The 14,018-nt window shown below is 52.0% G+C and overlaps 1 protein-coding gene across 2 annotated transcripts; it reads left to right on the top strand.

The window, feature by feature from the left end:
* Positions 1-562: 562 nt before the first annotated feature.
* On the top strand, positions 563-11,013 carry LOC309399728 (dual specificity protein phosphatase 10-like). 2 transcript variants are annotated; one of them, XM_081967801.1, is made up of 4 exons: positions 563-752; positions 6,758-7,974; positions 8,448-8,747; positions 10,210-11,013. In XM_081967801.1, the coding sequence occupies exons 2-4, from the start codon at positions 6,771-6,773 to the stop codon at positions 10,473-10,475; spliced, it is 1,770 nt and encodes a 589-aa protein (XP_081823927.1). In that variant the 5' UTR covers positions 563-752; positions 6,758-6,770; the 3' UTR covers positions 10,476-11,013. The 2 variants fall into 2 exon arrangements, with proteins under 2 accessions (XP_081823927.1, XP_081823928.1); XM_081967802.1 differs by lacking the exon at positions 563-752 and adding an exon at positions 4,305-4,450.
* The last annotated feature ends 3,005 nt before the right edge of the window (positions 11,014-14,018 follow it).

The raw sequence follows: 14,018 nt of genomic DNA on the forward strand, positions 1-14,018 counted from the left end.
ACCACAACCACAACCATCTTCATCATACACCTTAAGAAGGCTGGCAGCCACCCGTATCAACCATCAGCCCCGGTCAGTGGTCTTTTGTGATGCGCTTTTGAACGTTCAGCTGACTTGAGTTTCATGTTTCATGAATAAAGTATAACAACAACAGGGTTTTCCCAAAAACAACAACAACACAATAACAATATTAATTGGCCAAAAGAAGGAAGAAGCCGTAATAAGGAGAGTGCATCGCCCTCCACCTTCTCTGGGGGCACCCTGGAAAAATGCACGGAGGGAGGGAGGGAGAGGGGGGGTCCCCCCTTCCACCCTCCTTTGCCAAGGGGGTCTCCCCGCGCCGCCCCGCCTCCCTGTGAATGGAACCACCTGCCGGCTCACGTGCCGCCCCGTGACGTCACCTTTCCCCGGGAGAGCCGCGCCGCCTTCGGATTGGCGGGCGATGAGGTCATCCTGCCAGCTGCCTCTCCTCTCCTAGCCCCCTCCCCTCCCGCCCTGCTTTCCCCAGCGCCCGCCCCGAGCAGAGAGAAGGGAAAGAAGAAGAAGAAGAAAAAACCACAACACAACACAACCTCGCAACCAGACGGGGCGCAGGTCGGAAACGGGGAGGGCGGAGGGGTGGGGGGGAGAAGAGATCCTCGCCTTGCAAAGCCTGCAAAAGGGATCCGGGCAGGACGTGGGATCCACTCGCTTTCTTTTTTGTGTGTGTTTGTTTTTTGACCCCCAATTTTCGGCTGGAGGATGTGATGCAGGTGAGTGCAAAACACCTGGGGAAGGAGGAGGGGCTGCATGGGAGAGGAGGGGTGGGGGGGGGACGAAGATGCTTGCCTCCCCTTTCTCCCCCCCCCCCTCTTGCAAAGAGGGAGAGGAGGGGGCGATTTGGGAAGGAGACCCCCAATTGCGCTCACACAATTTTGTGTTGTTTGTGTGCAGGAGACAAACTGGATTGGCGGCGGGAAGGGGGAAAGGAAGCGCAGCCTCTAACGGTGCAAAGTGCCCCCCCCCGATCCCCCAAAATGCCCCCCCCCCAAAAAAAGCCTCTATACCCACAAGGGAGCCAAAGGCAAATTGCATCCTTTTTCTTTTGGCACGAAGGGGGAAATTGTGGGAAGAGAATCAAAGGGATTTTTTTCTCCCCCCTCTGCCCCGTTTTGAGGAAGTCCTCAAGGGCTGCTCTCCCCCCCCCCCCCCGCAGCCACAAAGGTACCCGGGCAGAGAAAGGTGAGGAGGGGGCTGCAGGGTTGCTTAAGGAGATGGGCACAGAAAGGAAGAAAGCTTTCCTTCCCCCAGGAGGGCGAGTGGGTGAATTGTGGTGACTGCCTTGGGGTGTTGTGACAGATCCGTCTTCCTGGGTGCGTGGGAGACGAAGGATTGGGGGGGGGGGAAGGTTCCTAGGGATTTGGGGAGGGGGGGTAAGGGAAGGGATCTGTTTTGCATCCTTTTTGTTAAAAGGGGGCATCGTGACCGCCACTCCATGACACCCAGAGTTATTTTTAAGCCTGTGATGCCACCCAGGGTGGGTTTGCCAAGGTGGGTGATCTCTGTGTGTGTGTGTGTGTGTGTGTGTGTGTGTGTTGGGGGGGGAGTTATGCCTGTGTGTGCCAATCCACATGCAGGGGGGGTGGGCATCAAGAAATAGGTTGGCTAAAACAAAGGGACCCCCGGGTGGCTGGGCTCAACCTTATTATTATTTTAATTAAATTTTAATTCGGTGCAGAGATTTTAATTAGAGGTGTGTGTGAAGGGGGGGGAGATGTCTGTTTAAAGACACCCCCTCACCCCCCCTTCCTTCAAAAGCGTAAGGTTTTGGGTGCAAAAAGGCGAGATAGAAATGAAATAAGTTGAGGATCAGCATCGCAATGAAAGAGAGACGATTCTCTGGGTTTTTTTTGGGGGGGGGGTGTTTTTGTTTGTTTGAACAATTCCACCGTTGCACAACATTTGTAGATGAGGCTACGCAAGAGAGAGGTGTGTGTGTGTGTGTGTGTGTGTGTGTGTGGCTCGGGTGTGTGCAGACACATTTGCAGTGAGTAAAGCTGTAGACGGTAGGCAATTTATTTGGTTTTTTTTAGATTGATGGGTCGCTTTTGCAGAGAAAAAGCTCAAACTTGGATCGAAGCTGATGAACCAAGTTTGTTTTGTTTTAAAGTGACATGGTTGTGCCATCCACTGGCAAGCAGGGTTCTCTCGGCCTCAGTTTTTCCACCTGCGTAATGGACATCGCATCGTTGATGCTGACTTGGCAACAAAATCTCCTGGGGGATTTAGATCAGAGGTTTTCAAAACTCTGCCTGGGGGACTCTGGGAGTTGAACTTGAGGCTTTGCTGATGCAAAGCAGGAACTATTTTCTCTTATGCTAAGCTGGTTTATTTAATTAAGCTGCTGGGTTGTGTCTTTTTCACAATTAGATGTGTGGCTTTGCATCTCACCTAGGTTAGATTGTAGTCTGCTCAATCTAGAGCAGTCATTCCCAATCTTGACAGGTTTAAGATGGGGGGACTTCAACTCCCAGAATCCCCCAGCCAGTGTGCTTTAAGAGGGGTGGACTTCAACTCCCAGAATCCCCCAGCCAGTGTGCTTTAAGAGGGGTGGACTTCAACTCCCAGAATCCCCCAGCCAGTGTGCTTTAAGATGGGTGGACTTCAACTCCCAGAATCCCCCAGCCAGCTTGCTTTAAGAGGGGTGGACTTCAACTCCCAGAATCCCCCATCCAGCTGCTTTAAGATGGGTGGACTTCAACTCCCAGAATCCCCCATCCAGCTGCTTTAAGATGGGTGGACTTCAACTCCCAGAATCCCCCATCCAGCTGCTTTAAGATGGGTGGACGTCAACTCCCAGAATCCCCCAGCCAAGATGCATTAATCCCTTACCTTTGCATGGCGGTTTGGAACGACCTGTGCCCAATGACCTTAGCGTACACAATTTCCGGAATCGAGTTTGCAATCTTGGCGGGCACGTGCGATTGCCATTGCAGGAAGGCCCTCATTTTTGCATCATCGTGGTTTGTTGGAGGCAAACTGGCTTATTAAGATCTCCAACCTCCTTACCTCTTTCATCTAACTTAAGGAGTCCCTCGTAGGTGGAAGGCGTTTTACTCGTTCAGAGTTCTTCCTCTGGGCACAAATAAGCGTGCTGATTTTTTAACAAGCCAACTCCAGAGACTCCGCTCTGATGGGCGGACACCGGGGCACACTCCAGGAAGCTGCCATAGCTGGATGCCCATCGTTGGCAAAGCCAAAGGACTAGGAACTGCCCAAAGAGGCATTTGGGTCCGTGAAGCTTACCCTTCCTATCAGGCACCAGGTCAGGATGGAGAAATTCCCACCGATATTTCAGTTGGGTATCTTAAAGCCGGTTTTTCCTCAAACTCGTCAACTTTTAAGATGGGAGGACCTTAACTCCCAACACCTATCTTAAAACATGCTGGCTGGGGGATTCTGGGAGTTGAAGTCCACCCATCTTAAAGCATATTGACTGGAGAATTCTGGGAATTGAAGTCTACCCATCTTAAAGCATGTTAACTGGAGAATTCTGGGAGTTGAAGTCCACCCATCTTAAATCATGTTGACTGGAGAATTCTGGGAGTTGAAGTCCACCCATCTTAAATCATGTTGACTGGAGAATTCTGGGAGTTGAAGTCCACCCATCTTAAAGCATGTTGACTGGAGAATTCTGGGAATTGAAGTCTACCCATCTTAAAGCATGTTGACTGGAGAATTCTGGGAGTTGAAGTCCACCCATCTTAAATCATGTTGGCTGGGGAATTCTGGGAGTTGAAGTCCACCCATCTTAAAGCATGTTGACTGGAGAATTCTGGGAATTGAAGTCTACCCATCTTAAAGCATGCTGGCTGGGGAATTCTGGGAGTTGAAGTCCACCCATCTTAAAGCATGTTGACTGGAGAATTCTGGGAATTGAAGTCTACCCATCTCAAAACATGCGGGCTGGAGAATTCTGGGAGTTGAAGTCCACCCATCTTAAAGCATGTTGACTGGAGAATTCTGGGAATTGAAGTCTACCCATCTCAAAATATGCTGGCTGGGGAATTCTGGGAGTTGAAGTCCACCCATCTCAAAATATGCTGGCTGGGGAATTCTGGGAGTTGAAGTCCACCCATCTTAAAATAGCCAAGTTGGGGAAACCCCGGCCAGTTTCCCATCCCATCCGGGAAAATCTCGAGCTCTTTCTTCACCCTGGCTGGTCTCACTGCCCGCCTCTTCCTCCTCGCCCACCCTGCTTCCCTCAAGAAAGTTGCCCAGCGTGCCCACGGCCAAAACGATGAGCTCATATCTGGTGTGAAACCCAAGAAGCCCAATGCCCTCATCGTCATGCCAGGCTGTGAGCTCAGGCTGGTATTTTTAGAGGCACCGTCCAACTTTCTCTGGCTGGTAGGAAGGGAAGGGGAAAGTACCTTAAGGGGACCTAGCAGGCTGTGGAGAGGTGAATAAGGTAAGCTCTGGAGAGGGAAGGTGCCCGCAGGCGTGCGTTTTGTGTGAGCAAAAGTCTGCTATTCGACTAGTCTGTGCTGAAGTGTGCCATAACATGCGTGCAAAGAAGCTGCCCAGTTCTGCACAGATTCACGAGGTAGGAGCCGCGATCAGATCCGGGAGGCCATAGGATCTGTTCTTCAAATTCCCCTCCTCTCCACACCCCTGCGAGGTAGGCCGCAGAGATTCAGGGATGAGCTGGAGGGGGGGGAATGGGATGGGACCACCACCAATGGACTTGAACGTGGCTTGTACGGAAGCCAAATTTGCCTGTGTGCACCTCCCGGCAGGGATTCCCTCCCAGGAGGATTTGCACACCTGTGGATCTACTCGTAGCCAAGAGCTGCCTCGTGCTGGTTGTGTGTGCGTGAAAAACACACTCGGTGGGCACTGGTGCCAAATCAGTGGGATTGGCGCAGAAAAGCGGCGTGCCGAGGAATTTTATGGTAGATTGGAGTGTGCAGCTGTTCCAGAGACTGGTTTAACTTTGATTAATTGTGATTAGTCAAGGAGACGTTATAAGCAAAATACAGGCAATTCTCAACTGAGAACAGTTCGTTTAGTTACCCTGGACCTATGACCGTTTCCCCACACTTACGACCATTGCAGCATCCCTGCGGTCGCCTGATCGAAATTAAAATGCTTGGCAATTGACTCACATTTATGATGGTTGCGGCGTCCCAGGGTCACACGATCCCCACTTGCGACCGTCTAACCAGCAGAGTCAAAGCCAGACTCACTTACTGACCGTGTGACTAACTTAACACCTGCAGTGGTGTACTTAATAAGCGTGGCGAGAAATTAGGGGGAATGGGGCCAAAACTCCCTCAGCAAATGTTTCGCTTTACGACGGAAATTTGGGGGTCCGTTGTGGCTGTAACTCAAGGACTAGCTAACCAAAAATCTGGATGGCAAGTGGAAGTTTTCAGGATTTCTTGGAAATTTGTTGCTAGGGACAGACAAGGAATTTAGAAAAGGACTTGCAAAAAAAATGCAACTTCAACAACTCAGTCCCTGCAGTTGTGGAAAAAAAACAAAAACCTCTATCCTGGCCTCAGTCTCCGGGTCCCTAAAATGGGCATAAGGCTCCCTGAGTTATATTGCAAACATGTACCCCTCTGCCCGTGTGGCGAGGATGTTGCTGCACAACTGGGAGCATCTGGGAGAGAGAATGCAATCCGGCTCAGGAAGCTGGAAAGCTGACAAGGAGGCCTTGCCCAAAAGCTGGTCTGGTCCATAAAAAGACATTCGCCTAAAGGCATCGAAGTGTTACTGGATTACGACTGCATGGCTTTGGGGTGAGGGCATGGAGGGCGGCAGCCATGCGGGAGGCATCGGCACATAAAACAGGGTCTCGGAGGCTTCAGGGTTTGAAATAATAGCAGGACATATGGAACTGGGAATGTGAATGATGTAGATAAACTCCCTTCCTCCCTCCCTGCCTCCTTTCCTCCTTCCCTATGTTTTCCTTCCTTCCTATCATTTTTCTTTTCCTTCCTTCCATGATTTTCCTCCGTCCCTCCCTTTTCCTTCCTTCCTATCATCTTTCTTTCCTTCCTTCCATGATTTTCCTCCCTCCCTCCTTCCCTGTTTTCCTTCCTTCCTATCATCTTTCTTCTTTCCTTCCTTCCATGATTTTCCTCCCTCCCTCCATTTTCCTTCCTTCCTATCAGCTTCCTTTTTCCTTCCTTTTTTCCTTCCTTGTAATCTTTCCATGATTTTCCTCCCTCCCTCCTACTCTTTTCCTTCCTTCCTTCCTTCTCATTTTGCTTCTCATCTTCATTCCTTCTCATTTTCCTTCTTTCCTTGCTTCCATGATCTTTCCTTCCTTCCTCACTCCCTTTTCCTTCCTTCCTTCCTTCCTTCCTTCCTTCCTTCCTTCCTTCCTTCCTTCCTTCTCATCTTCTTTCTTTCCTTGCTTCCTCTCTCCCTTTTCCTTCTTTCCCTTCTTTCCTTCCTCTCTTCCTTCCTTCCTTCCTTCCTTTCCTCCCTCCCTCCCTCCTTCCCATGAATACAATGCAGTACTACAGGCTAACTGCCCACTGCCAGCAGTTCGATCCTGACCGACTCAAAGTTGACTCAGCCTTCCGTCCTTCCGAGGTGGGTCAAAGAAGAACCTAGATTGTTGGGGGCAAGAGGCTGACTGTAAGCCGCTTAGAGAGGGCTGTAAAAGCACTGAGAAGCGGTATATAAGTCTAAGGGCTATTGCTATTGCTAGGAATGGAGACCATCGTAATAATCTCACTTTGGCCTTTTCCCTTCCCCACAGCTCAGCTTTCCCAATGCCACCCTCGCCCCTCGAAGAGCGGATCGGGGTGCTGCAGAGGCCCAAGACTTTAGCCCTGCGCCTCACCCACAGCTTCGTCACCCAAGGCAGTGGCGGGGAGAAGCCGCTGTCCCCGTCCGACCCCGCCGCTGGCCGAGCGGGCAGCCAGGATCCCTGCGAAGCCATCCGCCGAAGCAGCGTCCTTCTCCCCGGCCATTCTCACACCCTCGACCTCAAGCCTCAGGGACGAGGCTCCGAGCGTGGCTTGGCCTGGCCGCCGGATCCTAAGCAGGCCGAGAAGAAAGGAGCACTGACCCCGCAGCTGAAGGCGCTCCTGCCCCAGGCCAGGCTCAAGAAGCGGGGTTTCAAGGAGAATGCCGACCCTTTGGGGGAGGCGTCCCCCAGCTCGACACTCTCCAGCCCCGCCACCACCATGCACCCCTTAAAATGCGGCTGCTGGGGCTGCTGGCGGCTGCTGCGTTGCGAGGAGGCCGGGGCCAAGTCCGGCCTGCGCGCCTTGGGCTGCTTCTCCAGCCGATCCAGCCTGCGCTCCTTGGGCTGCCCCGGCTGCAGCCCGCAGTCCGTGAAGAAACTGGGGTGCTTCTCCTGCGCCCCCGTGGCCCTGCGCTCCCTGGCCTGCCTGGCGTGCAACCTCTCGGTCAAGTCGGCCAGCTCCTCCTGCAGCTTCTGCAGCAGCGATCCCATCGTGGCTTACGACCCCCGGGTGGGGTCCTCCCCAGCGCCCAGCTGCTACGGCGGGGATGAAGAAGAGGACGAGGAAGAGGAGGGTTATAACGCCCGCTCCGTCTGGCCCGACGAGCTGGCCAAGAAGATGAACAAGAAGTCGTCCCTGCCGCTGTCGCAGGCCCCATGGGGCCAGCCGCAATCCTCCCCCTTGATCCTGGACTGCCGCAACCTGGTGGAGTTCACCAAGACTCAGCTGCAGGGGGCCATGCGCTTCGGAGTCGCCGACGCGCCGGGACGGCGGCGGTTCCAGCAAGGGAAACTGGCTGTGCTGGACTTCCTCTCTTCGAGGGGCACCGGCGACGGCCGGGACTCCTCGCGGCAATGCCTGTGGTCCAAGGAAGGATCTGGCTGCGGGGGGGTCCTGGAATCCCCACCGGCTAGCCCCCCCAAGCCGCCCAAAATCCAGCCTATGCAGAACCTGCACCTGGTCCTGGATTTGGTACACAGAGATGAGCAAGGGCTTGGGAAGAGAGGTAAGGAGAAATGTTGGACAGCGGAACCCCAAAGGGTTTAAGCAAAGGGGTCCGAGATAGGATTGGATGGTAGCTGTTAGCTTGGAGGACGGAGGAAGGGATGGAGTGAGGAAGGGAAGGAGGGAGGAAAGAAGGGGAGGAAGGAAGTGAAAGAGGAAGAGAGGGAGGGAGGAAGGAAGGGAAGGAGGGAGAGATGGAGGGAGGAAGGAAAGGAAGGAGGGAGAGGAGGAAGGGAGGGAGGAAGTGAAGGAGGAAGGGAGGGAGGGAGGAAGTAAAGGAGGGAGGAAGAAGGAAGTGAAGGAGGGAGGGATGGAGGGAGGAAGGAAAGGAAGAAGGGAGGGAGGAAAGAAGGGAGGAGGGAAGAAGGGAGGAAAGAAGGAAGGAAGGAAGTGAAGGAGGGAGGGAGGGAGGAAGGGGAAGGAGGGAGGAAAGAAGGAAGAAAGCCATCTTCAAGTTTTGTATTTTGGCCGCAGGCAGTCCGATTGGGTCGGACGCCCCGGAGATCTCGGACGAGGTGGGCTCCCCGCTGACCCCCGACTTGGAGAACGCCGAGCTCAGCCCCATCCTCCCCTTCCTCTACCTGGGCAACGAGAGAGACGCCCAGAACTTGGAGGTTTTGCTCCACCTCAACATAGGCCATGTTCTCAACGTCACAACGCATCTGCCTCTCTACCACACCGACAGCGGGCGCCTCCGGTACAAGCGGCTGCCCGCCACCGATAACAACCGACAGGACCTGCGGCAATATTTCGAGGAGGCGTTTGAGTTCATCGGTACGAGACAAATCTTGACCCAGGTTGAAGGGACCGGGGGGGGGGGGGGCATTAAGTGGGAAAACGCTGGCAGGAAATCCTCGCGACACCCCCCTCCCCTAATATTCTTTGCGGAAAACATTTCAGTGGGGCGGAGGAACTAAAATTTGTGCACGGAGGGAGTTCAGTTAGTCCCCGAAATGCAGTTCGTTTAGCGACCGTTCGCAGTTCTAACGGCACTGAAAAAAGTGACCGACCGTCAGTTTTCACCCTTATGACCATTACATGTGGTTTTACGTTGGGATGCTTCACAATGTACGACTCACATTTATGACGGTTGCCGTAACCCGGGGTTGTCGTGTGAGCCCTGTGTGACTCAAGCAAACTCAATGTTGAATTCAGATTCAATTGGCGAACGCGTGACTAACTTCAACAAATGGCAGCGATTCGCTTAACGGATGGGTGAAGAAAGGTTGTTGAATCAGGCGAAATTCAGTTAACAAATGCCTCGCTTAGCAACGGAGGTTTTGGGCTCAGTTGTGGTGGTAAGCCGAGGTGTCTCCTGGAATCCTTCTTTTTCAAGGCAGCATTGGGTGTGGGTCATGCCGATAGTCCTCGATTTACGGCAACAGGGACTCGGACGTTCCATTGTTAAGTGATGCACCTCTGTGCGGCTCAATGTATACAGGCCGTCCTCAACTTACGACCAGAACTGAGCCCAAAATTTATGTCGTCATGCCAGCCACATGACCACGGAAGCATCTTCAGACGATGCTGGGTCCCTCGGCTAGGAAAATGAGACTAATACAACCTTAGATCTGGACAAAACTGGACAGGGTAAACTCTTGTTTTAGCTTAGAGTAGGGGTCTCCAAACTTGGCCCCTTTAAGACTAGACTTCAATTCCCAGAATTCCCCAGCTCTTCTGGCTCTTTCTTGTGTGTGTCCTTACTTAGAATGACCACTGGGAGGCAGTGTGGGATTAAAAAGGTAAAAGGTTCCCCTTGCAGATATGTGCTAGCCGTTCCTGACTCTATGGGGCGGTGCTCACCTCCGTGTCAAAGCCGAAGAGCTAGCTGTTCTCTTCCCACCAAAGGAGGTTCCTATTTTTCTACTTGCATTTTTTACCTGCTTTCGAACTGCTAGGTTGGCAGAAGCTGGGACGAGTCACGGGAGCTCACCCGCCGTTACGCGGCGCTCGGGATTCGAACCGCCGAACTGCCGATCTTTCTGATCGACAAGCTCAGCGTCTTAGCCACTGAGCCAAAAGGACAAAACCAATCCCATACTGCCTCCTAGTGGTCGCTTACCAACTGCAACTGAGACGGTCACTAAGCAGTCATAGATTTTAAAGCATTAAAAATGTTGGCTGGGGGATTCTGGGAGTTGAAGTCCGCAAGTCTTAAAAGGGGCCATGTTGTTTGTTGGACCTTGGCATGCCCTGCCTCTTAACGCTGCCGTTTCTCTCCCCCTCCCAACTCCAGAGGAGGCCCACCAGAGTGGCAAGGGAGTCCTTGTCCACTGCCAGGCCGGCGTCTCGCGCTCGGCCACCATCGTCATCGCCTACCTGATGAAGCACACCTTGATGACCATGGGCGACGCCTACAAGTACGTCAAGGGCCGCCGGCCCGTCATCTCGCCCAACCTGAACTTCATGGGGCAACTTTTGCAGTTCGAAACGGACCTCAACGCCGGCGTCACGCCACGCATCCTCACCCCCAAGCTGGCCGGCGTGGAGACGGAAGTGTGAACTGGGGATGGAGCACCACCGGGTGATCTCCATCAATACTCAGGGCTAGGGGGGGGAGGGAAAGGGGGGGAGGGCGTGCAATAAGGGGGAGGGAGGCAGCAGGAGGGTGTCCGCTCCCCCCCCTCCGAGACGGTCAAAGCAGCAAGTGGACTGCGCCAAATCCAGAACCTCAAAGAAATCAACCCACCCACCCCTCACCCCAGAGGACAGTTCCAATCACGGTCTGCCTCCGCACGGCAAATCCTTGGGGTTGTGTCTCCACCCACGAGGCTGCTGTCCCTTGGTGTTGTGGGTCTGGGGGGCACAAATGGAAGCGGTGGTGGTTTCAACGGCCCGATCTTAGCTTCTTCCAAGCTGGTCTCCCTTGGCATCAGGGTGGGAAGGGAATGGGGAGCGATTGGGGGGGGGCTGTTGTGTGCCAGATTAATTTATTGGGCGTGTGAGAGTGTGTGTGTGTGTGTAAATTAGAGGGAGCTATTCCTTACCACTGCCTTTTTTTTAAAAAAAATTGAAAGCTCCAGTTTACTTCCTTTATATGCTGTGGACAGCAGTATATATATATATCCTGATTCCTTCTGCATTTGCCAACTGTCTCTGTGTTTATGCATCTATAAGGAACAGGGAGGGTTTGATGGGGGGGGTTAAATGGGGTGAGGGGAGGGGGGTGAGGGTGGAACGCATTCCCCAAACTGGGGATTTTCCTTCTGGGCTGGCAAAAGAAAAAAAAAAAAGCTGCAAATTGAAAATTAGGGGTCATCCTTTTCTCCCCCACTTAAAAAAAAGGGGGGGGAACCAGGTTTCTTTTCCCCCCCCCCCCTCAATTTCTGCTCGTTGGAGTATTTCAGAAGCGATTGCAAAATGAGGATTTGCAACCGGCCGGAATTGGCCCATCGCTGTGGGCTTTTTAAAAGCGGCTTTTTCCGCTTTAAAAATAAAGAGGCAGCTGCTTTAATGGCACTTACTTTCTCACACACACAAGCACACCCTCCCAGGAAGAGATCCAAAAACCTTGCATGGCTTCCGATTACGTGGACGGAGGATTTAAAGGAGGGGGGGAAGGGATGAGAAACAGGAGGGCCCTCCCCCTCTGAGCAGTTAAAACAGCCTACCTCCCTAAAACGAAGCACTGTTAAAAGGACAGAGGGATGTTTAACTTAGAAAAACTCAATGGGATGGAAAAGACGCTGCAGCTGCCTGCAAGGGGTGGGAGGGTGGGGGAAGACTACCCTTCCCATCCTCCTCCACAGCCAGTGTCCATAGAGGCCGCTACCTTAATAAAGCAGAGGGTGGACAATTTTACGACCTGCCGACTTCAACTCCCAGAATTCCTGAGCGGGCTGTGCTGAGGCATTCTGGGAGTTGAAGTCCATAGGTTATAAAGTTAGCTGCCGGTTTAATTTAATTAAGAAAAAGGTGAGAATTCCATTTGAATTCATTTGGGGAGGGTTAAACGTTCCACTTCTGACTTCACATGCAATACATAACACACATATTATTTTTTTATCGGAGGGCGGGGCTCGTCTTATTAAAGCCCCCTGCGCCCCACCCACCCACCCCCAAAAGTGGAGAGCGCAAAAACTACTAAGTCTTCCGAGTCTCATTTCTCTCCAATCTGCCAGCTGCAACCTGCCAAGCGACCATAAATATGTGTGTGTGTGTGAATGTGGTTTTAGAAAATTGGGGAGGGGGCAATGCAACAAGGAGTGGGCAGCAGGCAGGCCCTCCATTACCTCCCGCTCACTCACCATGCCAAAAGGGGGTTGGGGGAGATGCCACACAACTGTGATAAAAAGCAAAATCTTTTGTCGTTTCCATGTTTTGTCTCTCTTTGAAAAAGTGTCTGGGTTGTTTTTGGTTTTTTTTTGCACTGTTCCTTTTCTTGTTGGAAATGTCTGGTTTTTATTCCGAATCCTGCCAGCGGCAAGATTTTACAGACCCCTCTGAAATTCCCAGGATGGGGGTACGGGTAGTCCTCGACTTACAACTGTCCGTTTACCGACCGCTCAAATTTAACAACAGCACTGGGGGGGGGGAGAAAAAGTGACGTTGAGGAACAAGTTTTCACGTTTTACAACCGTTGCGGCGCCCCCGGGAAGGGGGGGGGCACGTGTGATCAAAATTGGGGCGCTTGGCCCAAGTCGCTGGGGAAGTCAGGTTTGCTTTTGTGACCGTTAGCATTCACTTAACAACGGCAGAGATTTGTTTAACGGCTGTAGCAAGCAAAAAAAAAAAAAGTCAAGCCAGTTAACAACGGTCTCGTTTGGGGTCGTAAGTCAAGGATTTACTTGTAATGGGGGGGGAAATGTTGATTAGGATGAGACGGGGGAAGGGGAGAAGCTTATCTTGCCGCAAATACTTCCATGAAGGTCGGGGTGCAAAATGTATTTTTTTCAGCACACCGGATGGTTGTTATGAAAAATTGGGAAGGGTTTGGTGGGGGGAAAAAAGGGGGAGAAATTAAACAGATTTCGCGGGTTGAGAGATACGAATTTCAGCATTGCTGCCCCCAGCTGAGCAGAAGCTGTGATTTAAAAGTCTCGGCACAAATTATTTTTAAAAGCCCGATCGGGGTTTTATTAAAAAGGTGCGACGCGGGAAACGGGCGGCTAGATTTGAGAAACACGGGACTCTGGTTTCTGAACACTCAGAAAAACCAACCAACCAACCACTTTTAAATGCACACGGCGTCCCAACGCAAAAGCTTAATGGCCGATTTTGAACCTGCATGTGTGTGTACACACAACCAGCCTATGTAAAACCTGAGATCCTCCTGGCTTTGCTTAAGTGACTCCCCGCGCCACCCCCGGTTCCGAGCAACACCCTCTTCCACGTAGTTGTGACAGTGGTGGGTAGCGAGTTCAATGTCTCCTCTCTCTTTTTAAGACTATTTTGTACTTTAAAAAAAAAAATACTGCCTCTCACCGTTCGGTTCCTCCTTCTGCCTGCTGTTTTTCTCTCTCTCTCTCTCTCTCTGTACCTTGCTTGTTATTTATTGGGCCCGACTGTAAAGGGCCTCTCCTTAATTTATTAAATGTGATTTTTGCTTTTGTAATAAGAGTCTCTTTTGAAGGTGTGGGGGGGGGGGGAAGGCAGGAGGGCTCCCAGCCTCTCTGCAAAATGGTCCCAATTTAACTCAAATTGCCTCCATCGACAAGAGCTGATTGAACAACATTCGCAGGACGACAAATGCTATTCTGAATTCGGTTCCGTCCATTGGCAAAGTCCAATATTTGACATGGGTTTGGGGCAGGGGTGAAACGCTCTGAAGTATGCTACAGGTTCGCTTTTTGCTTTGCACAGCGCTGAAAAAGGAGGATGAAAAAGCCTTTTCTGAGTTTGCAAAAGTAGGTAGAACAGCGGGGGGGGGGAACAGTTGTGCCGCGCTATTTAGATTCGCCAGAAAGCAGGATTTTCTCTTTTCTAGTGAATATAAATCGCCCGGCACAGCTGATCGTCAGAATTATCCAATTGCCCAAACTGGTAGCATATTTTTTTTTTTTGCTACCCCTGGTTTGGCTTGCATGTGAGAGATTTAATTTGCCC

This window comes from Natrix helvetica (genome assembly GCF_964273705.1).
Source record: "Natrix helvetica genome assembly, chromosome: 16".
Lineage (NCBI taxonomy): Eukaryota > Metazoa > Chordata > Lepidosauria > Squamata > Natricidae > Natrix > Natrix helvetica.

Bases quoted from the DNA above. Each gene is read 5' to 3' on its own strand.
- LOC309399728 (XM_081967801.1), top strand. From the start codon at position 6,771: ATGCCACCCTCGCCCCTCGAAGAGCGGATCGGGGTGCTGCAGAGGCCC. The intron at 7,975-8,447 runs GTAAGGAGAAAT...TTTTGGCCGCAG, and splicing joins GCAAGGGCTTGGGAAGAGAG to GCAGTCCGATTGGGTCGGAC. The intron at 8,748-10,209 runs GTACGAGACAAA...TCCCAACTCCAG, and splicing joins GGAGGCGTTTGAGTTCATCG to AGGAGGCCCACCAGAGTGGC.